Source organism: Lissotriton vulgaris, chromosome 10 (assembly GCF_964263255.1).
Source record: "Lissotriton vulgaris chromosome 10, aLisVul1.2, whole genome shotgun sequence".
Lineage (NCBI taxonomy): Eukaryota > Metazoa > Chordata > Amphibia > Caudata > Salamandridae > Lissotriton > Lissotriton vulgaris.
Window position 1 is genome coordinate 113,944,691 of NC_141698.1, and position 25,027 is coordinate 113,969,717.

General features: G+C 45.9%; 1 protein-coding gene across 1 annotated transcript in view; it reads right to left on the reverse strand.

The window, feature by feature from the left end:
- The window catches only part of ARPC1B (actin related protein 2/3 complex subunit 1B), a 93,619-nt gene that overhangs the window by 24,739 nt on the left and 43,853 nt on the right, over positions 1-25,027 (reverse strand). The window contains exons 2-5 of the mRNA XM_086940649.1: positions 24,824-24,889; positions 21,767-21,871; positions 10,014-10,236; positions 7,566-7,673 (exon numbers count right to left, since the gene is read on the reverse strand). Of these exons, the coding sequence (XP_086796775.1) occupies positions 7,566-7,673; positions 10,014-10,236; positions 21,767-21,871; positions 24,824-24,887 (500 nt within the window). The 5' untranslated portion in view covers positions 24,888-24,889. The remainder of the gene's footprint in view (positions 1-7,565; positions 7,674-10,013; positions 10,237-21,766; positions 21,872-24,823; positions 24,890-25,027) is intronic.

The window sequence follows — 25,027 nt, forward strand, 5'->3', positions numbered from 1 at the left end:
CTCTAATGCTGCGAGACCTATTGCATTTCTAATGCTTGTTTTTGGCTTGTGTCTGTGCATTTGTTTTTTATAGTACTGCTCACTCAATCGTTTTTGCTTGTGTCTGCGCATTTGTTCTGATTGTACTGCTCACTCGACGCATTTCTGTTTTTGCTGCCCCTGTCTGCCTTTCCCTTTGACCCTCCATTTTGTTGTTGATATCCCCTGGCCCGCCCCTCAGCCACACTACCGCCTCCCTGCTGCCCCTCCCACCCACGTTTACCGAGCCTTCCTCTCCCCCAGCCTAACTGTGACCACCTGGACCAGCTTCAGAACGGTCGCTCCACCACGCTCCTCCTGATTATCAGCTGAAACGCTCCCTGGTATCGTTTATTGCGCGTTTTACACGGAACTGTTGTTACCATCGCATTATAGCGCCTTACACGCATAGCGCCACTGTTCTATCTGCCTTATTCAGCGCGACCTCGCTCAGGCTGTTGGGATCATTTTTGGCTTGTGTCTGTGCATTTGTTTTTTATAGTACTGCTCACTCGATCGTTTTTGCTTGTGTCTGCGCATTTGTTCTGATTGTACTGCTCACTCGACGCATTTCTGTTTTTGCTGCCCCTGTCTGCCTTTCCCTTTGACCCTCCATTTTGTTGTTGATATCCCCTGGCCCGCCCCTCAGCCACACTACCGCCTCCTGCTGCCCCTCCCACGCTCCGCCCCCTCCACTCTCCTTTTATGCCACATGTCCCTACGCGCAGCGTCCACGCGCTACGGCCGTGCCGAAGGTGCGCCAAAGGTAAGCCCGTCTACGCCCGTCCGCGCCTGGACCGCGCCCAGCGCCAGACCCCCTGGCCCCCGTACCTCCCACCCCACACGCATTACATACGATGCCACCACCCTCCTAGCCCTTATCCCCGGCCGTCCCCCCAACTGCGTCCAAGCCGCCCCTGGACACACCCATGGACCCTTCTCTTGCAACTCCTGCAAGTTCGACGGCTCGAAGAACAACTCCCCATCTACGAACACACAACAGAGATCTGACACCAACCACCTTAATTGCATCCTACTCAACACCCGCTCAGTCCACAGGCACGCCATCGACCTCTGGAACCTACTAGACACCATCTCTCCAGACGTCGCCTTCCTAACATAAACATGGATGAACGCATCCTCTGCCCCAGACATCACCATTGCCATCCCGGAAGACTACAAGATCATCCGTAAGGACCGCACCGACCAAACAGGAGGAGGCATCGCTATCGTCCATAAGAATTCCATCCGCATCTCAACCAGCTCTGACGTCAACCTCGCTAGCGCAGAACACCTTCACTTCCAGATCCACACCGACCCCCAAACCACACTTAGAGGCACCCTCCTCTACAGGCCACCAGGACCCCGTGCTCAATTCAGTGACGAGATCACTGACTTTATCACCCCACACGCCCTTCCCTCCGAGGAATACATTCTACTGGGAGACCTCAACTTTCACCTGGAAAAGAACAATGACAGCAACGCCACCACCCTTCTGGACAATCTCGCCGGCCTCGGTCTCAAACAACTTGTCACTACGCCCACCCACATTGCAGGTCACACACTCGACCCTATCTTCACCTCCAGCAAACATGTCTCCTTCAGTCACACCACAGCTCTCCATTGGACGGACCACAGCTGCGTTCACTTTATCTACAATAAGACCACATCCCACAACTATCCTCAACCTACTCTACGAAGAAACTGGAACAAAATCACCATCGACAAGATCTCCTCATCGCTTCTTCAAAACCCCCCGCCCACTCCTCAAACCCCGACCAAGCAGCCATCAACCTCACCCAATGGCTATCCAACAGCGCCGACATCCTAGCACCGCTGAAAAAACGTCAAATCAAACTAGGCAGCAAAAACGCCTCATGGTTCAACGATGATCTTAAGAAATCCAAGAAACTCTGTCGCTCCCTCGAAAAGGCCTGGAAAAAAGACCCCGACACCAGCACCAGGGACGCCTTCAAAAACGCCACCCGCATACACCACCAACTAATCCGATCTGCCAAGAAAGCCGCATTCAAAGACCGACTAGATAACAACGCCCACAACAGCAAAGAATTATTCAACATCGTCAAAGAATTTACCAACCCATCAGCCAACTCCAACGACATCACCTCCTCTCAAGCCCTCTGCGACTCCCTAGCTTCGTTCTTCCACAACAAAATCGCAGACATCCACAACAGCTTCGACAACCAATCCGGAGACCAACCCACCCAACCTTCTGCAGGACCTTCACCCCCCTTGAACATCCTTAATGACTGGAACCCAATCTCCACTGAAGACACCATCCGCCAGATGAACTCCATCCACTCAGGATCCCCCACAGACCCATGCCCTCACCACATCTTCAACAAAGCAGATTCCATCATAGCACCACACCTCCGAGACGTCATCAACTGCTCCCTCTACTCCGCCACCTTCCCGGAAAGTTGGAAACACGCCGAACTCAGCGCCCTTCTGAAAAAACCCACAGCGGACCCCACAGAACTCAAAAACTACCGCCCCATCTCTCTCCTTCCATTCCCGGCCAAAGTCATCGAGAAAGCTGTCAACAACCAGCTAGCCGCCTTCCTCGAATCGAACAAATCCCTCGACTCATCACAGAACGGCTTCCGAGCCAAACACAGCACTGAGACCGCACTCATCGCAGCAACAGACGACATTCGAACTCTACTGGACAATGGAGACACAGTCGCCCTCATCCTCCTCGACCTCTCCGCTGCCTTCGACACAGTCTGTCATAGCACCCTTTTACAGTGCCTCAGAAACGTCGGAATCCAAGGAAAAGCACTGGAATGGATCACCTCGTTCCTCACCGGAAGAACCCAGAGAGTCCGCCTCCCACCATTCAAGTCAGAGGCCACTGAAGTCATTTGCGGCGTGCCACAAGGATCGTCACTCAGCCCCACCCTCTTCAACATATACATGAGCCCCCTTGCGGCCATCGCTCACCAACACAACCTCAACATCATCTCCTACGCTGATGACACTCAACTGATCCTCTCACTCACCAAAGACCCTAACACCGCCAAAACCAACTTACACGAAGGAATGAAAGAAGTAGCCGAGTGGATGAAGCACAGCCGTCTGAAACTGAACTCGAACAAAACTGAAGTCCTCATCTTAGGCACCTCCCCCTCCGCCTGGGATGACTCTTGGTGGCCAGAGGCCCTTGGAAAAGCACCCATCCCGACGGACCACGCACGGAACCTGGGCGTCATCCTGGACTCCTCACTCTCGATGACCAGACAAATCAACGCCGTCTCATCATCTTGCTTCAACATTCTTCGCATGCTCAAAAAAACATTTCGCTGGATCCCCACCGAAACTAGAAAAACGGTCACCCACGCACTGGTCACGAGCCGCCTGGACTACGGAAACACCCTATACGCCGGTACCACCGCAAAACTCCAGAAAAAACTCCAACGCATCCAGAACGCTTCAGCCAGACTCATACTAGACATCCCGCGTAAAGAACACATCTCCGGTCACCTGAAAAAACTCCACTGGCTCCCCGTAAATAAGAGGATTACTTTCCGCCTCCTAACCCACGCACACAAAGCACTTTACGATCTTGGACCCGAATGCCTCAACACACGACTGTCCTTCTACACCCCCTCCCGCCAGCTTCGATCCTCCAACCAAGCCCTTGCCACTGTACCTCGCATCAACAAAACCACCATGGGAGGTAGATCCTTCTCCTTCCTGGCAGCTAAAACCTGGAACTCACTTCCCACCCACCTTCGCCTTACTCAGAACCACCTAGCATTCAGAAAGCAACTTAAAACTTGGATATTCGACAAGTAATTCCCCACCCTTCTTCAAGCGCCTTGAGACCCTTTGGGTATGTAGCGCGCTATATAAATCTCTTGACTTGACTTGACTTGACTCCTCTGGTGCATAATTGGATGCAGAATTAAGGGCAAAAGGCTGTTCGTAAACAGAGAATAGTTCACAAAAACTAGGAAACTGTGTACATGACAGAAGGTATTTTGCTACGGGAGGTGGGAGGCTAAATGTTTTCAAGAAGAAAGTATGAACAGAAGGTGATGGATGGATAGGGGACTAAATAATCTTTAAGAAGACAGACTCAGGTGAAAACACAATATGAATGAGTCGCAGAGAGTATCGATAAAGTGTGGCTGGAATCAAGAATTTTTAAAACAAGGAGATTCTAAAAGCATTAAATGCTAACCCATGGTGGTGAGGCATTAAAGCTCTTTTTGGGGCTGAGGAGGAGCAGAGCTTCCCGCTGGTGCCTGCTTCCTCATAAACTCAGTGTTTTGGGGTGCATTCTTCTCGCTAACAGCTAGAGGCAAAGGCACTCATATTCCTTCTAGTGGTCCTCTCAGTAAATTGTGATACTGATATTAAAATTTTGGGATAGGGAAAATGTATATTACTACACAAAATGTCAATATTTTTGGTAGTTGTGCTTACATAAAATGGGCAAACGTAGATACTGAACTGCATGTATTACGGTATTGCCACCCCTATTCAGCTCTCTCCATTGAAAATGTGCAGAGCTATCGTTAGTGCCATGTAGGCACAGTGGCACCGGGATCCGGGGATGTGAGGGCTCTCTGCATCCCAGGTTATGGCTACCTTTTACTATCTAAATGGCTGCCCATTTTCCTTACTTGTCTTAAGGCCTATAGTGCCCCGCTGACAAACACGTTATTTCAGAGTAAATCAACCATCTGAGAAAGGTGGGTCAGTGATCTAATATCCACGCTGTTATTGGTCTATCTTCCCGACTAATTAAAATAGGGCCTAACTGTTAGAATTCAAACATGTGCACCTTTCAGCAGCATTCACAATCTGTGGGTGCTCCAAAAATAACAAAGGTTAGCACTTTAGTACAAAATCCGATCATTTTTGGAGTGCCCACCTTTGCAGGACTGATCGACGGTTAAAATGCATGAAGCAGAGATAATGGGTAGTACCCATGGTTGGCACTTCCATTTATAATGGGTGTCCCTGCTCCTTGGCTATTACTGCACTCCAAAGAGCTATTCGTTTCTGGGAATTCTGAGGTGCGAGGGAGGAAGAGTCAGTGGGTTTAAGTAATCCAGTGGTGCATGTGTGCATGTATCATTAATTCAACATTACTGCTCGACTCACCGACACACAAAAATAATTATACCCCGGTCCGCCCCTTCCCTCGTACACGCCAATCACACCACAGCAGGGCTGTCACAGAGAGCTATCCAATGCTGCTCTGCTGAGTGAAGCTGCTGACCTGTGTGAACTTCTACTACAGTACAGGGCACTGGCAGACAGGTGATCATGACCGCGCTACAGTACAACTGCTAATTTAGCAATACCATCCATTGCAACCAAATTGAAGTTCAATTATACACTTTCAGGGGGCTCTCTGACGCACACTTACTTTGTGTGACTCACTGCAGCAATTCCGTTCCAGGCGGCCTTGTGGCTCAACAACTCCTGCTGCAAGGCAAGCTCGCCGCTGCCTTTCTTCTGGCGCCAGCCTGGAAAGTCTTCTTAGATACTGTGAACTGTTAGCGGCAGCTGGAGCACGGTGGTGTACTGGGCTCCATTGCGGCCGTTGGCCACGGTCCGGGTCAGGGGTTGGGACCATCCGGGTCCGGTAGTCACATTGCAGTGCTTCACAATCATTTTTAAAGTAATTGAAAACTGTGTGCCCTGCCTTCCCTCCAATAGAATTGTAGCCAACCCTCGCACCACCGAGGTGGCAGCAGGCTACCCGACCCCGCCTATTAGTTTCTGCACGGCCGGTGTCGGGAATTGTTACAATGTTTGTAGGTAGCTGCTGCTCAGCCAGCCCCCATAAGCCGCCTGCTGGGAGCTGCGCGCATGCTGCCACTTCACCAGGGAGAGACAGTTTCAGTCAGGAATTGGAAACTAATAGCAGTTAATAGCATGTTTCTTGCTGCCCTAGTCCTGCCTAATGGTAGAAACAGCCTGAGCAGCAATAATGTTAATGCTGTTTCTTGATAATATGCCCTTGGAGAGTGCACCTTAGCTAAAGAACCATAATGCTCTGCGGATATCATTAGATGACAGATACCACAATATATAATAATCAAAGCACATTATTTCACCTTGAGTGTGGTAATATTGTAATAAATGCCTTATGAGAGCTCATCGGTTGTGTGGCCCACGCAAAACACGTCAACCTTTACTGCGAAGATGTAACTCAATGAATGAACATAGAATAAAGTATTACAGAATATATATATATATATTTGTTTTTAACATGTGGAGTGGAGGTCTAACAGGACACCCAATCTTTTCTGGAACTCAAGTATGACACCAAATAGGCGTGATTGTTATATCCACTATCTATCCATTTCAAAGACAAGTGTGAGTCCATCAACTAATTTACACCCTTCAAACAAATGGATAATATGAAAACTGGACATCTACAATTCAATGTAACGTGCAAAAGGCTGAAGATTCACATAGTCATATCTTAAATGAGGACAATCCTTCTCACATGAAGATAGCTCCACTGACTCTATGATGTCTACATTAATTGATCCAACTTTTATGTGTTACAACATCTATACACTGGTATTTTGTATGCGTGGACAGTGCTGAGCACCCACACAATAATTTTGCACCAGTTCTGAACCAACAGGTACATTGACCTACTTTTCTCAACTGTCCCTTTTGCACAGGTCATTTGGAGCAAAAGTCATTTTTTCATCGATCATCAGACCAAATGTCGGCACAAAATTGTCTAGGACTGTGCAACGTTGCCTCAATCTAGCGTCAGATCGCCTTCCACCAGTGAAATTTAAGTGATCGAATCCTTACTCTCCACAAATGTGCCAACACTGATTAGACCCTAGACTCCATTAACTGCAATCTACCTTAAGAGAGAATGAATGTTTTCTCCATCGCGCATGTGATACGTTTCACCATTAACACAATATTCACAGGATGTGCAGTGAGGCACATTACAGTTTCTTTTTCGTTCTGGTTATTCATGAAATTAAATTGAACCAATGGCTGAAACGCAAAAAGTTGTCAGAACACTTCAGAAAGCCATGGTTGCAAAATTCGATCTGTGATGGCGGTAAAATGGTAGAAAAATGCAGAATTTCCAGATGTAGGAGACTGTCACCAACCAACACTTTGTAAAGCGGAAGTGGACTGCCCACTTCGACTACTGACATCAGAATAGGTGTTACTATTACTCAACATGAATTAGATTTATAAGTTAGATCTTTCAGATAGAATAGGCGCTCCAGTGGATATGAATATGGAACTCAGAAGTTGTAGTCTGAGCTCTAGAAAAAGTGCCTTAACCCTCTGTGGCTTCTTACGAGTGACCATACTTAGATTTTCAGCCACTGCAGAGGTCTGTTTGAGAACCCGACCACTATTCCAGAAACAGTTGAATCAAAGCCTAGCTATCCAACTATAATCTCAAAAAACATTTGTTCTAATTTCTGAAAACCTGTGAGATTTTTCTCTGCGTAAAGTGAGATGTCCCTTGTTAGTTTCAGCAAATTCTGTTCACCGCTTAGTTTTAATTTATTTACCTGCTCTTGAAGTCACAGGACCCAGCAGCCAGCAGGATATTGTTAGGGTGCCAGTCCAGGCTCAACACCGTTGAGCGAATTGGTTTCTTGATATGTTTACAAACCCACCTGCAGAGACACATAGAGGGGACAATGTTAATATCAGATACAGGTACTACATCTACAGATATTACCCCTGTACCTTGTATCCAGATACAAAGATCACTAGTCCGCTAAGCAAGAGACAGGATAGTGAAAGTGGAATGATTCAAGAAGGTGCACATACAGAGGAGAGAGGAGGGAAGATGACACGGTGCACAGAGAGAGGAGAGAGAAGTAAAGATGAGACCTTTCTTCATCATCAAGACCTTACGGAAGTTGGTCTTGGAAGTTTTTATCAGTAATAAATGAGATCTCCCTTGATTGGATGTATTAGCTTTTAATATTGTGTTAATGTAGCAGTGCTAGAGGCAGGACTGGAAAGAAAGGCCTTTCTGCATGTTTCGTAGACCAAAAACCTAGATTGAATGTGGCCAAAAATAAATATCTGAAACATTTGTTAGCCACAAATAATGATCTGCATATTGGACTTTAATTCGATAGTATGTATTTCAAATAGTATCTACAATTCTGGGCTTGTAAGATCACCTGCAAGAGAGGGGGCATGACACCAGGCATTCAAGAGGAATGGAAGCAGATGCTTAACATTCATTATGTACTCTCTAATTAGTTAACAAGCATATGCCAAATTACCTTCTGCCTTTTTATCAAGGAACACCTCTGCAATATGCAGTATTCTAAAAGCATAGGGTCTGCAATACTTTAGCCCATACATGATTTTACATATTCCCAGTAATATAGTACTGTATAATTAGATATGATCTAAAATAATGTAAGATATTATAATGTTATATAGTAGGTTTCCTATTACTGTATGCTAGTAATCATATTATTCTGTTATTACACTGAATTCTTTTATATTAATGTATACTAATTGTAAATACCTTTAAATGTATATCACTTATATTTTATCATTGTTATATTATTATAAAATATAATTAATATTGCATACGGTGTATTATACATGGTATATACTGTTGAAATTCATGGTTATTTACTTCTAAAAAGATTAAGGGAAGCTGCCAAGGGAAGGACAATAAGCTGCTGTCACTTAACATAAACAGTACCCAGCTACACAATGGAGTGAAATAGCTTTTGCCCAAGAAAGGTTAACTGACATCCATGTTGTATTTTTTTGTTGTCAGATATTTTGTACAGAAAGTCTTTTGCATGTTTCTTTTAACCGCATTGCTGCTATCGTATATTCCAGCTGTGTGCTGCCATTTGCAAAATTCCATTGTTTGTGACAAGGTCAACTCATCATAAGCACAGGGCAGGTAAAACCCATGACGAGTTGACCTTGTCACAAGCATCGAAGGGGTTAAATTGGGATTTTTGTGGATTGTTTTGTTCTTTACACAACCCTACCAATAATGTTATTGCATATTTCAGAAGTAGTTCTACCTACCTATACATTCCCTTACTTTGGACAGGATTCTGCATCAGGCGTAATTTAGACTACCACTACCCCAGGTCTCCAACCCTATGACAGCGTTATTCCGGGCATAAGTAAAGAGGGGTCAGATGTACTCCCTATAGTGGGATTTTAGGGACTAATACATGGAAATCAGTGTTTCCACTGCAATCTCTCCATTTGTCCCCTTTGAGTGCCACCCAAAGATTTTAGATGTTACCAGCCCTATTTAGCTAACGTGTACAATCCGCGCCATTGATTCATGCTGACCCGGTTTCGGCTGGATATCTTCCTCTACTTAACCAGCTTTCCTACTATCAATAACTGGTTGCCCGATCTTGTGAAATGCCCAGGCGATGATATCTCTACGCAGAGTACCATTCATATTATCCTTTTTTGCAAATATTATTCTGGTCCGAGAAAATGCCTTATTAAACCCCTGTTATTACAACTAGGTTTTGTACAATGTCAACCAGCTTTTATGTATTTGTAATTGCTTCCGAGCTTGTATATATGTTCTTTATTGTCTTGGTTTCTATTTGCTGTTATAAAATGTAGGAAGCATCTGTAGAAACCTTATTGATCATGTAGGGGACGTACATTTTTTTTCATGTTTTTTTATTTTTAGATCTGTGCTTTTATAATTTTTTTTACTGATTTTTAATCTGTGTATTGTCATATTTTGTCGCTTTTATGATTCACTATGTGACTTCGAATAAAGCTTATTTTGACTTGACTTGACTTGATGTTACTAGCGGCTAAAGTCTCTAAGTGAAACACCTCATCTTGTAATCCTGAGGAGGAAGTTAACTCCTGTTGCTGACCCCATCGAGATTACTGGGAAACTCGTTATGATGACCTTAGTGTCTGTTTTCCAGAGCTGGCTGTTCATACAAACAAAACTTTAGGCAGCCAATTTCTGACAATGGACTTACCAGTCATTCTCCTGCTCAAAGTAGCAGATGGAGATAACTCTGGAACCACTGCCCACTGCAAACTTGTTTTCCTTTGGTGACCACTTCACGCAGCGTGCAGCGCGGTTAATCCTCAGAATGACCAAGGTGGGCTTCCAGATATTTCCCTTGAGGGTCCAAACATAGGCATTGCGGTCGGTGCCGCAGGTAACAATGCGGTTGCTTTCGGGAGCCCAGTCAATTCCTGGAACAGAAGCAATAAGGTCACAATATAGCAAGTAAAAAGCCGTTCGTTTTTGATTAGAGATGTGTGAGGTTGGTTGTAACAATCAACTCGAATCGTGACCATCCCACCCAGTCTGGGAAAAGAACATGATTAAACTGTAAAATCTCACATTTATGAATATTGCTGCTATTTTTGCTTATTGGAAATGGAGGGGTCCTTGCTCACCAATTGCAAAAAATACCACATCTTACATCCAGCTAGCGTACGCACTGATCATAAGAAAATACATGTTTTATACTGGCCGATTCACGCTGTTGTAAAGCACTGTAAATAGCAGGTTTTACTAATACCCAATGCAATTGTAACATTGTATATACTCCTTCTACAAAGTGAGGAGAGAATCAGCATGGCTCAAAAAAGTACTATCCTTGTTGGTTAGACCTGAGTGAGGCACTCTGAGGTGCTACAGGGGGGATTGCGAAAAAAGTGGTGGAAAAGGACCACGTTTCTGTAGTAAATCTGGGCAAAGCGAGATGGCCTACCCTATCTACAGCCATATTGGTGGACATTTGGTAGCAGACACACCTCAAATAAGACATGTGACTACTTGATAAACCTCAGTGCCAAAAAGGTCCTTCAAGTTGCAGATAATTCACTTTACAATCATCAAATTATATCCATTATTGAAACCCCACAAAGCAATTGAGTACACTCAGAAAATATTGGTTATCAATTTTGCACCTGTTGATGGATGATCCCTGATGCCCCAAAACAGGACGCTGTAGTTTCCAGCTATGGAGTCTGGGCAAGCGGAGTAAGCACTTCCGTGTTGTAGGATGGCGATTGGAGGGTGAATACAAGAACAGGAAGTGAAGCTCACAAAAGCTTTAATCAGCATCATTATCTGATCTCTTACTGTGCGCTTGCTTTGCCTGCATGAACAACTGATAATGTTGTATATTATTCTCTGCTTGCGCCATTTCTTATATATTACTTTTTTTAGCTATTTACTACATCATCATCATTTTGTAAATCACCATATTTCTGTTTCCTCAGCGTTATAAAGTCATAATCCAATGTATCACTATATGTATGATTTCACTAAATCATTATCATCAGAGATTTTCACACACTTCTCATCTTCAAGATCAATATCTAGTATTTCACTGTATATCCGCTTTGCCTGTGCCGTTGGGACATATTTTATTATGCTTCTGCTCGGCTTACATCATTGTCAGATATTCCAGTCTATTTCTTCTTTGTCCACATCATCGTTAAATCATTCACTGTATTTCTGCTTTGCCCACATCATGATCCTATATTTCATTATATGACTGTTTACCCAGCAAGCACATCTGAATTTAGTTAAAGTGTTCGAACACTCCATTGGCAATATTTTCAATATTTCACCCTTCTTGACTTTCACCATCTGCTATTTTCCACTATTTCTCTTGCCTTCAAAATCTGTTAATTCATCACAAAACTTGTACTTTTCCCGCATCATTCTTTTATACTGCACCACACATTTTCATTACACTAATTTAACTATGTATTTCCTTTGTTGCAATCACTGTCTAATTACTTATTTTTTCTTGCTTTACTTTCTTCACCATCTGCTATTTCTCATTTACCTTTTTCACCGCCTGTTATTTCCCTATAGGGCTCCTTTGCCTGCATCACCAATTGATATTTTGCTACATTTCTGCTTTGTCTGCTTTAATATCTGATACTGTATTACGTATATACTTTGCCTACATCACCATATATTATTTCTTTATATTTCAACGTTGTATGTTTCATTATCTGATATTTCATTATATTTCAGCTTTGCCTGTATTGCTATTTTAGATTTCAACCGGTTTTGTTTTTTCCTGTATTTTTACACAATATTATCAGATATTTCCACTTTGATCATCACACCAATCAGCATACGGTTTGTCATATTTCTACTCTGCCTGAATCACTGTCAGATATTTAACTATGTTCCTCCTCTGGCAGAAAATTAATTTTGAGAGACATTACCAATATTCTGCTCAGAAGTTTGGTCATCTGCACACTGATATAACGTGGTATTTTCTAGTCGCTACAATGCGTAAGTAATGTGCTGACAAGTACAATCTTGAACCACACCTAAATTCAGTGATTGGAAGAGTGAAAGTCAAATGTCCTTCCTTGTAAACTTATGGCGCAGTTGTTTCAAATGCACTGTTCCTATTGGGCAGTCTGATTTGCTTATGGCTGGTCACTCAATGGAGTGACTGTTTTGCATATTTCTGGACTCTATCTAGAGTGGCATAAAGGCAAAAAAACAAGTCCTGGACTTCAACACGAAGGGCCTCGTTACAATGTTGATCAGAAAGCATTCTGACCGACTCAGTGTCGGAATAGTTTCTGACCGAATCGAATTCGGGGAGTCCGACTGACCGATTACGATGTTTCCGAACACCGTTCGATCGCACTCCGATTGACTTTAATGGGAGCCTGTGTTCCGACCGACAACACAGGGTCCCATTGAAAAAAGGGGTGGTTGCAGAAAACATTGCACTTTGTGGCGGGCACCCCATGATGCCTCCAAACGTGCTTGGTTGTGAATAGGGACCCATGGGTGCCCCCACGGGTCCCAACTGGAGGCCTCCGGGTGAAGGGGGACTGCTATGGGCCCCCAAAGTTGGGTTCCGAAAGCCGATCCATGTCAAACACACCGCAGACCTGTACGATTCTGTTCCGACCGACTCGGTTTCTCCGAATGCCGATCGGAACCGAATCGGAACGACTGAATGGTTTCCGACTATCGTAATCGGTCAGTCGAATAGGTTTCTAAATCGGTCGGAAACACGGGTTCAGAAATGGAGTCAGACAAACCGAATACTGTTCGGAGCCTTTCCGACCGACATCATAATGAGGCCATTAGTAATTACCAATGGCAGAGAGTAATTCCAGCATTCCATCCACCGATTTTTTTCTGAGACCACTCATAACTTGTTCCCCTACCAAATTAATTCATTCATTTCTGACAATTGTTCTTAAAAATTCCCTTGGTTTGTAGAGCACAAACACGACCAGTACTTTAATTAAAACAACACACAGGCTTCTTACAAGTTTGGTACAACCGTAAAGCTCCACTACCCAGGACTATGAGTTGGAAGGTATTACTAAGTATTGGAACACTTGTGGGAATATTTACAAGGGGATTACACCACTGGAGCATCACTTTTACTTACGTTCTGGTGGTGCAATGCCCTGCTCCATATTTACAAAGTGGCGTTAAACCACTTTGGGCGGCTTAACACTGCATTGTAAATATGGTACACTTCAATGCAAGTATCTGCATGAAAGGGGTGTGCACTGGGTGTTGCTGTGGTCAATTCGTCACAACACCCATTGCTTTTTGACACTGCCCCAGACATAGAAGGATGTGTAAATCTGAAGTAGCGGCAAAAACGAACACCATGAAAAAGCAGGCGTTAGATTGGCGCAGTGAGGAGAAATGCTTTTATGCCAGCCTGACTCAGTAATCCGTCCCAGGATCTCCCAGTTGTAACTCAAAGCATCTCGTAATGAAGCACATAATTTGTAATAAGAAGATATGGTATCTGTAAATGACGAAACGTGAGGATCATATCGGAAGCAGGAACTGTGCAAGGATTAATAAAGAGCACGCACCTAAAAATGCGTTTTTGTCTGCGGCACACCATTCTTCCAACTAAAAAGGCCAGATTTGCAGCTCCTCGCTATATTATGGGTGCTTTTAGGCGCCCTCTGCTGCTGTTGCCACACGGTGGTTGCCTTTCCTCGCTTTATGGACTTGCAAGGCCCGAGGGACGGTCATTTCAGGCCCCAGCCTGACAGAAAAAAAACATTCCACTTCTGGACAAAGGCCCATGGGTGAGTCAGTCACAGAAATTAGTCTGAAATGCACTTAAGAGGAAACTCTCCTCAAGGCGTAGCAAGCAACCGCTTCTTCAGTGATGGAGACAGGAAGTCAGTAGCACCGCGTTCCATCCGGCCTGTGTGTGCTCCACGCAACCCTACCAGTGGTAATTGTGCCCTCTAGCAAAACTTCGAAACGAATAGATGTGTTATGTTGTGACGAATTTATATTGCATTCTCCAATTAGTTTGGCGTTGCTGGGTTACCGGGATACAGGACCTTCCAACGTGGAACATATTATCGTTAGGTTTATTATGAGCAGTGTATTTGTGCTTCTGTTTTTGTTTAAATAGCTGTGTTTTAGAAATTGATAGGATAAAAAAACACAAAAACACATGCATGTATTATTTTTGACGGTAACTTTATTTTTTTCAGTTACTGTTACACTTGGTTGACAACTTTAATTCTGGAAGGTCTTTGTCTGAATTGGTTTCAAACGTATATTTATGTTTCCACTTTACACTGATATTCTTATAGCTGTAAACGTATGGGTTTTATGTGGGTATAAGGAATTTTGCATTTTTTTTAACCGTGTGTATCTTTTATTAGTAGGTGGAAAATCTACAAGCCTCCATCCCTCGCCTTGCGCCCTCCCAACCTGTGTATGTTCATTTTTTTAAATTTAAATAATGTTTTTCTTCCATGAACCTGTTCATTCTTTCATTTTTTAGCAGCCCCACCCCACCCTTTTGAATATAGGATGATAGTAATACTGCCATATGCCATTTTTTGCGTTCAAAATTTTAAATCTTAGGATTTCTCAATTCAATTATTTAAATACAAAATCTTAGTTTGTTGGCTGAAGCTTCATGTTTCCATTAATAGCTCCTCTCTCAGGTCTGCAGGACAGGTGCAGAAGAAGAAAGTGGTAAATTTCTTGTGCTAATGAGCGTCACTCCTTCCTTCTCCACCCTCCAGGCACCTTCTTTAGACCAGACCTTCCACTTGCTAATAAAGTCAGCATTGCCAAGGTCCTTGTTCTGTCACAGACACCACCTCTGAGACAGAACCGCACCAGCCAAAGTGTCAGCCATGATAGTTCTATTGAACGCTCCCTCATCAGGGCCGGACTGGCCATAGCGGGCACCGGGCATTTCCCCATTGGGCCGCTAGGGTGGGGCCGATTTTGGGCTCCTGCGGGCCGTTTTTAATATAGGGCTGTTTTTGCAGCAGAAAAGCAAAATCAGCACCTGTAACAAAATCGGCCAAAACCGGGCCTGGCAAACAGCTCGGCCACTCCCAGGGGGGCCAGCCGAGCTCTTTGCCAGGGTCAGTTTTGGTTCCCAGTCCGGCCCTGTCCCTCATAGGCGGCCTGTGACTTGTACTTTTGTGTCCTTCAGCGTGCTCTGCTCCTGGTCTTGTATACATGATGCTCATTTTTGCGTCAGGTTAGTCATGATAGACCAAGTGCATCATTGTTGGGCTTGGAAAGTGTGGCCTGTCCTCACAGGGATACCCTAGTCAATAGAAGAACTTTACATGTTAGGTGTAGACCTGCAGAATCCTAAACCCTTTGTTGTAATCAACATCTGAAAGGGGCGGCTTCTTACCTGCTGGTTGTTACTCCCACTTCCTGCACCGCTAGGTCAATCAGGCGTACGGGGAACCCGTGAAGGCCTGATCCTAGATCTAACCCTGGTACAAACACAACATGCGAATGAGCTGCTTTTCTCTCATCATTCAACCTCCACTATACTGCTCTGAAGGTTCTGTTCTTCTTTTGGATCTCAGGACATATTAGGAGCTGTTAAAAGATACATTCTTATCTTGGGCACTTAGGGGGTCATTAGGATGGCGGACGGACCTGCGTCCGTCCGCCACCCCCGAGGGAGAGGGACCGTCCGCATGGGCAGCGGCGGTCCCTCCATGCAAATTAGGATGTGACCCTACATTTAACATTGCGGCGGATGCTGCTTCAAGCAGCACCCGCCGGAGGGTTGAAAAAGGCATGTTTACCTTTGCATGCACGAAGCGGAAGGCACCGTGTGGTGCCTGCCGCTTCGTGCACGCAAAGGCAGGGTGGTACCATAGGTACCCCCCATGTGCACCCCCCACCCCCCCATCACCCCTGGGGGCCCGCAACGGGCCCCCAAAGAAAAGACCGCATGCCTTTCCACAGCGGAAATGCCGCCGTGGAAAGGCATAGGACCGCCGCCATCCTAATATGGCTGGCGGTGTCTGATAGACACCGCCAGCCATGTTAGTGCTTTTCCGCTCTCTCTGTGAGTCTCTCTCTCTCAGTCAGTCTCTCTCTGTCAGTCAGTCTCTCTCTCTCTGTCGGTCAGTCTCTCTTTCTCTGTCAGTCTCTCAGTCTCTCTCTCTCTCTGTCAGTCTCCGTCAGTCAGTCTCTCTCTCAGTCAGTCTCTCTCTCTCTCTCTCTGTCAGTCCCTCTCTCTCTGTCAGTCTCTCTCTCAGCCAGTCAGTCAGTCTCTCTCTCAGCCAGTCAGTCTCTCAGTCTCTCTCTCTCTTAGTCCCTCTCTCTGTCAGTCAGTCTCTCTCTCTCCCTGTCAGTCTCTCTCTCCCCAGTCAGTCAGTCTCTCTCAGTCAGTCATTTTTTCTCTATCTCAGTCAGTCTCTCTCTCTGTCAGTCTCTCTCAGTCAGTCAGTATCTGCCTCTCTCTCTGTCAGTCAGCCTCTCTCTCTGTCAGTCAGTCTCTCTCTACCTCAGTCAGCCAGTCTCTGTCAGTCAGTCAGTCTCTCTCTGTCAGTAAGTCTCACTCTCAATCAGTCTCTCTCGGTCAGTCACTCTCTCAGTCAGCCAGTCTCTCTCTCTCTCTCTCTCTCAGTCAGTTTCTCAGCCAGTCAGTATCTCGGTCAGTCAGTATACAGTCTCTACTCTCTCTCCACTCTCTCTCTCTCCATTCTCTCTCTCAACTCTGTCCATTCTATCTCCACTGTCTCTCTCTCCACTGTCTCTCTCTCTCTCTCCACTCTCTCACTCCCCACTCTCTCTGTCTCTCTCTCCACTGTCTCCCTTCACTGTCTACCACCACTCTCTCTCCACTCTCTCTCTCTCCAGCCTCTCTCCCTTCTCTCTCTCTCTACTCTCTCTCCACTCTCTCTCTCTCTCTCCAATGTCTCTCTCCACTGTCTCTCTCCACTGTCTCACCCTCTCTCCACCCTCTCTCCACCCTCTCTCCACGCTCTCTCCACCCTCTCTCTCTACTGTCTCCCTCCACTCTCTCTCTCCAATCTCTCCACTCTCTCTCTCCACTCTCTCTCCACTCTCTCTCTCCACACTCTCTCCACTCTCTCTCCACTCTCTCTCTCTCTCCACTGTCTATCGCCACTCTCTCTCCACTTTCTCTCTCTACTCTCTCACTCTCCACTGTCTCTCTCCACTGTCTCTCTCTCCACTCTCTCTCTCTCCACTCTCTCTCTCTCCACTCTCTCTCCACACTCTCTCCACTGTCTCCCTCCACTGTCTCTATTCTCTCTCCACTCCCTCTCCACAGTCTCTCTCCACTCTCTCTCTACTCTCTCTCTCTCCACTCTCTCTCTCTCCACTCTCTCTCCACTGTCTCCCTCCACTCTCTCTCTCCACTCTCTCGCCACTGTCTCTCTCTCCACTCTCTCTCTCTACTCTCTCTCTCTCTCTCTCTCCACTGTCTCTCTCCACTGTCTTTCTCCACTGTCTCTCTCCACTCTCTCTCTCTCCACTCTCGCTCTCCACTCTCTCTCTCTCCACTCTCTCTCTCTCCACTCTCTCTCACAAAGCAGTGTACGTTCCATGGGTGTCTGCAGAAATGTTTCCGGGGGGGGGGGGGCACATTTTTAACTTCATCACCATCCCCCTTGCACCCTTCTCCCCTCTGCCTTGCACTCTTCTAGCCCTCCCATTGCACTCTTCCCCCCTCTCCCTTGTACCCTACTCCACCTCCGCCTTGCACCCTTTTCTATCTTGCACCATTCTCCCCTCTGCATTGCACCCTTCTCCATTGCACCCTTCTCCCCTCTGCCTTGCACTCTTGTCCCCTCCGCCTTGCACCCTTCTCTACCTTGTACCCTTTTCCCCTCTGCCTTGCACCCTTCTCCTCTATACCTTGCACCCTTCTCTACCTTGCACCCTTCTCCCCTCTGCCTTGCACCCTTCTCCCCTCTGCCTTGCACCCTTCTCCCCTCTGCCTTGCACCTGTCTCCCCCTCCACCTTGCACCCTTCCCTACCTTGCACCCTTCTCCCCTCTGCCTTGCACCCTTCTCCCCTCCACCTTGCACGCTTCTCCTCTCTGCCTTGCACCCTTCTCCCCTCCGCCTTGCACCCTTCTCCCTTCCGCCTTGCACCCTTCTCTACCTTGCACCCTTCTCCCCTCTGCCTTGCACCCTTCTCTACCTTGCACCCTTCTACCCTCCGCCTTGCACCCTTCTCCTCTCTGCCTTGCGCCCTTCTCCTCTCTGCCTTGCACCCTTCTCCTCTCTGCCTTGCACCCTTCTCCTCTCTACCTTGCACCCTTCTCCCCTCGGCTTTGCACCCTTCTCTCAATTTGCCCCCCCTGCAGATGCCCATGGTGTGTTCTAACAAGAGTGCTTACCTGAGTGCACCATTTTGCAGCCTCATCCCTTCTCATATGAGCATTGCCCTGGAGAATGCTGTCGCTGGGGCCCCCACCCCATCCTTTTCCTTGTCTCTTCTCAGAGGAGCAGAGCCCTGTGGGGGATACTGTCTCTGGGCCCCCACTCCCATCCTTTTTCAGGGCCGGGCTCTGACTGAAGAGAACAGCCTGCACCTGCTTTAGAGGGAGAGAGGCTTGCTTTAGCACAAGCCTCTCTCACAGCTCTCACTGAAGAGCGGAGGGGGACCCTTCATTTACTGAAGAGAGTGGGGCCCGCACACCGCGGGGGCTGCGGGGGCATTTGTTACGCCCCTGTGTCTATGTTAAAGCATTACAAAATATTTGTTTCCCGTAAACTGCTGTGATGACACACAAGAATCTACCAACAATAATGATGAATTCAAACAGAGCAGTAACCCCGAAGCCAACAGTATAAAGTACAGTAACTGAATGCTTGAGTCCATGGACTATTTGTGTCAAGAGTAGGAAGGAGATGGGCAACCTGGGGGCTTATTTAGAGTTTGGGGGGCACATTTTTAACTTCATCACCATCCCCCTTGCACCCTTCTCCCCTCTGCCTTGCACTCTTCTAGCCCTCCCCTTGCACTCTTCCCCCCTCTCCCTTGTACCCTACTCCACCTCCGCCTTGCACCCTTTTCTATCTTGCACCATTCTCCCCTCTGCATTGCACCCTTCTCCCTTGCACCCTTCTCCCCTCTGCCTTGCACTCTTGTCCCCTCCGCCTTGCACCCTTCTCTACCTTGTACCCTTCTCCCCTCTGCCTTGCACCCTTCTCCTCTCTACCTTGCACCCTTCTCCCCTCTGCCTTGCACCCTTCTCCCCTCTGCCTTGCACCCTTCTCCCCTCTGCCTTGCACCCTTCTCCCCTCTGCCTTGCACCTGTCTCCCCTTCCACCTTGCACCCTTCCCTACCTTGCACCCTTCTCCCCTTTGCCTTGCACCCTTCTCCCCTCCACCTTGCACGTTTCTCCTCTCTGCCTTGCACCCTTCTCCCCTCTGCCTTGCACCCTTCTCCCCTCCGCCTTGCACCCTTCTCCCTTCAGCCTTGCACCCTTCTCTACCTTGCACCCTTCTCCCCTCTGCCTTGCACCCTTCTCTACCTTGCACCCTTCTACCCTCCGCCTTGCACCCTTCTCCTCTCTGCCTTGCGCCCTTCTCCTCTCTGCCTTGCACCCTTCTCCTCTCTGCCTTGCACCCTTCTCCTCTCTACCTTGCACCCTTCTCCCCTCGGCTTTGCACCCTTCTCTCAATTTGCCCCCCCTGCAGACGCCCATGGTGTGTTCTAACAAGAGTGCTTACCTGAGTGCACCATTTTGCAGCCTCATCCCTTCTCATATGAGCATTGCCCTGGAGAATGCTGTCGCTGGGGCCCCCACCCCATCCTTTTCCTTGTCTCTTCTCAGAGGAGCAGAGCCCTGTGGGGGATACTGTCTCTGGGCCCCCACTCCCATCCTTTTTCTGGGCTGGGCTCTGACTGAAGAGAAACAATGTAAGTTGTTACATTGCTTCTCTTCAGTGAGCAGGAGGGTCTCAGAGCAGACTGCAGACAGCCTGAACCTGCTTTAGAGGGAGAGAGACTTGCTTTAGCACAAGCCTCTCTCACAGCTCTCACTGAAGAGCGGAGGGGGACCCTTCATTTACTGAAGAGAGTGGGGCCCCGCACACCGCGGGGGCTGCGGGGGCATTTGTTACGCCCCTGTGTCTATGTTAAAGCATTACAAAATATTTGTTTCCCGTAAACTGCTGTGACGACACACAAGAATCTACCAACAATAATGATGAATTCAAACAGAGCAGTAACCCCGAAGCTAACAGTATAAAGTACAGTAACTTAATGCTTGAGTCCATGGACTATTTGTGTCAAGAGTAGGAAGGAGATGGGCAACCTGGGGGCTTATTTAGAGTTTGGTGGCCAGTCTGTCGGTCCGCCAGGGCAGTGGAGGGATTTACTTTGTTTCTCCTGCAGAAGACCCACTGACATAATAGAGATCTCCACCTAAAGGAACATCTGCCCTGATTATGGTATATAGTATGAGGTACTGGGTCTGAACTGGGGTGGCGAAGTGAGCTACAGAACGATAATGGATTCAACCCAGATGTGTGACTGGGGGTGAGTGCCTGAAAAGTTTCAGTGCTCCATCCATCATCTCCTTGTGTTTGCTTTGTTCACCCTAAGTTGGCAGGGTCTGCTCAGACGTGGGTCCCTTGCTCACTTTGCCAATGGATTCAAGCTAGCCTGGCTGATGAGGGGTGTTACCCCGAAACTGGTCCCAGGATGCTTGTTTCCGGCCAGGGAAGACCTGAATTGTCAGTTCAGGCTGGAATGTTCCTGTAAGGAACAGGGACAAGACTGATTTGCATATGGCGGGGTCTGAACTGGGGTGCAAAGTGAGCTAAAGAACAATGATGGATTTAACCCAAATCTGTGACTGGGGGTGTGTGTGTCTCAAACGTTTCAGTGTTCCATCCATCATCGCCTTGTGTTTACTTTGACCGATGGCCCAATATTAGTCTGTTAAAGGTTTCAGCTGGTGGAACCAGCAAAAGATCTGCCTCCAGAAACATGGAGAATAGTCTGACTCTAAATTGAATCTGTGGACCGCGATTTTGGCAGACAGGGTACTCTGCCACTCTTGTGGCAGTGTGCCCTGTCTGCCAAACTAAGTAAGCGCCTAGATGCACCGGCCATAACTTTTTTCTGCTTTTAAATTCTATAATTTTATGACTATGTCCTTACTGATTTTTTAAAAAATGTGATAAACTAGAATATAAAATAGTTCTAAAATCTTTTTTAAAAACCTGTATCCGTTTATGGCACAAAATATCTCCCTGATGAAGCAATTGCAAATTTGTGGCATACTGCTCCAACCCAAGATGTGTGTCTTGTGTAATCTACCAACCTCGGGGCCCCTCATTTGTCAATTTGCTGCATTAACATGATCGGTCCTAGCCTACAAGACTATAATGGAGTGCTGCAGCTTCTCTAACCCTTCTTAAACTGAACCCAAAATGAGTCGCAGCAGAGGCTTTTCTCAGACTCCTCTCACCTGTAACCTCTCCGTTATGCTCCTTCAGTTCATGAACCTTGGTCCACTTGGGGCCATCCTTCTTGTAGATATGGACATCATGGCTGTTCGGGCAGAAGGCGATTTCTGCAAAAAAAGAAATGTACATGTTGAATTTTTTTAATTTGACTAAATCAAAGGTGTACGCAGTGAGTCTTGAGGCATTACCCCAGTTGCACAGCATTGGCATGTAAACATCAAAGGCTTCTTCTGTGAGTTTCACCTTTAATGCAACCCGTCTCACACAGTGCTGTCACGAAGACATTGAATACCACTGTCGTAATCCTTCCAGCAGAACAGAAGTATGTCATTCAAATATTGAAGGTCTAGTAGTATAACCTATTGTCTCCTACAACTGTGCAGACATTTAAAGCCTCTGTGGTAGGTCTACCAGCAGCACACCTGACAGGGGCAGTACATCACTTAATGAATCTCCGCAGTTAGACTCTCCATGAATACGCCAGTTTGTACAGAAGAGTTATACAAACATCAGAACTTACTGAAGTGAATCCCTCTGGCAATACAATGGATTTCTGTTCATCAACAGTGTCCACCAATTATCAATGTAGTTTCTTATTCAAAGTAGAAAACCGTCCACCATATTGATCTACTTCACTGTTTCTTAATCCTTTACACACATCATCTGGGACCACGTGTTCAAACTTCTAAAGGCCCTATAATGGCTTCATTCTCAGGCCTATGCGTGTTTAGGTGTAATCTGGCGGATGCCGTACACCTTACTCAGGGCACAGAAAGACCATTACTCAATTCAAGACCAAATGAGGATAACTAGAAAACACAATGACCAATAATAAACAACAATAACAACACAAGCCTCCCTCTGCCACTTGTGCACTAGCCAACTCCAAAGTATTAGACCCAAGAAGAATACAGGTAATCGTGCATTCTCTGAATCAACACCGATATACATAGCATGTGCAAAGTCCCCTTAAACCACCACCACAAAAAGAAAAATTCTAAAATGTAGACAAACTAAACTCCATACCTCATGTCATTGAAAACGACTGAAAATAACCTCTGCCATTAACAGGGTTAATAGTAAACCCCACTCCTCTTTTTAATGATCTCTGACATGAAAATAACATAACCAAGGGTTCATATTGTGATCCAGACACCAGGTAAGTTGTTTAACATAAAAGGTTGAGTTACCTATTGATGTTGTCCATATATCTCAAGGTTTTGCCCAAAAAGACAAGCTGGTAGGCCACAAAATCTTAATTGGGTACAGCTCACCATAAAATGAGGTTTCACATAAGGGGTATATTTTTCCTTCTGGAAACATTTTTTAAAAAAACATGTCACCTGAGTGTCTGAACTGCATAAGCGATTGCACATAGTCCATTCTAACGAGAACTAAAGCTACATGTATGGGTCCAAGTTAAACATATATTACGGAAACCACCACCCTAAAAAACCGAGCCCCCCCCACCCCCATTACAAATGGCTCTAACTCGCTAACCTTGAAGACATTCAATAGTGGAATGCCTATTTACTTTCAGACGTTGAACACTACTGAAACAACCGAACACAGTTTGGAGAATTGGACCACTGTGCCGGACTTAATTACACTTACTTTGTGAACTACGCCAAACCTCCTAATTGGATTCGAGCTAGTGTACCTTGACTTAAGTGTATCCTGGATGGTTGCTGGTCTTTATGAAATTTATGATTTTATTCAGCCTTTGACACCTTTTTGTTTTGGGACATGCACTGAGGAAGCCTGTGACAGGGCGAAACACGCTGGCTGTGCTTATATGTAGAGCGAAGAAGTACAAGAATAAAAGGATACAAAAGACAAAGGATGGGTCTGAGTTGCTTTGCTTACTGACTGACCTTCTATGTGTACAATCATTTTATGTTGCCTCGCTAATATAAATACATTTGAGCTATAAGATAGTTGTGTGCTGAAGGAAAAAGGACAGGGCCCACTGTGGGACTTACTGACATTACTGAACTAATTTTGCAGTTTTTCATTGACACAAGTTCTCTAATAACACCAAAGTGAAAATGTTCATGAGGGAGCAAAGAAGGGGTAAGAAATACATCCTTATTTACATAATACACTTGTCTGCGATGAAAAGGTTTGCGACCTGTGGGGGGACAAGGTGGTCAGGTGCAGGCCTACTAAGTGTAGTCAAATAGGATGTCACTGGCCCACTGATTGCAGCCTAGTAGGAGCAGGATACCATTAGAGCTGTAATTTAGAAATGACATGGCTAAGTTTCATCAAGCTAGACATTTACCGCCTTTGTAAGCTTCAGGAACCAGAAGAGGTGCTTGTGGTTAAAATATCAACCTGAAATACGCCTCTTCCTGTGAAGAAGTGTTTGAAATGTACCAGGGGGTCGCTCATTACTATTCAAATAGCAATTTACTTCTGTCTTGCTTCAATGTGCAGCACTCTATTGTCATTTTGGCCATGCCATGCAATAGAAATATGTAATAAACTAAGCAAAAACTACTCAACCGGAAAGGTCATGTATCAGTTACCTACAGGAGAAAGAGTAACACTTTGCAAAACATCCAAACCATTCAGAACTCCTATATGCTGACCTTTGTTCCTATACTTTACACCCTTATCATTCTGAACAGTATTCTGACCCATATAGCACCCCTGACAATTGGAACTTTATTTCTATCCCTCAGGCATCCATACCATTGAGAACTTAAGTCCCATCTATCTAGTACCCCATATTGTTCATAACTTTAATCCCACCCATCTTGCACACTTTTCATTCTGACCCATCCTACTCCCTTATTATTTTGAACTTTTTACTAACACCTCTGGCACCCCTATCATTCTGAACTTTTTCTGACCCATCTGGTGTCGATATCATTCTGAAGTTCATTCCCAACCATCTGGCACTTCTGTGATTATAAGTTTTGTTCTCACCCTTCCAGTACCCCTAACAATCTGAACGTTTTCCTACCCCTCAGGCACCCTTATCATTCTGAACTTTATTCCGCCCGCTTTACTCAGTTTCCTATTTTCAATGTCTTATCTGCTTGCAGACTCACGTGTTCTGTCCTTGTTCCAGGCATGGCAGCTGATAGGCTCCAGAAGAAAGCTGTAGAAGCTCATGGCTGTAAATAAAAACAGGGAAGAGATAAGAAAATAATCAGACAGGCAACATATGTTTCCACTATGATAACACCTTCGATACGACATTGCGAGAAAATATACATTGCAGTGACAAAAGGAGTTTGAAATCCATCTCATTG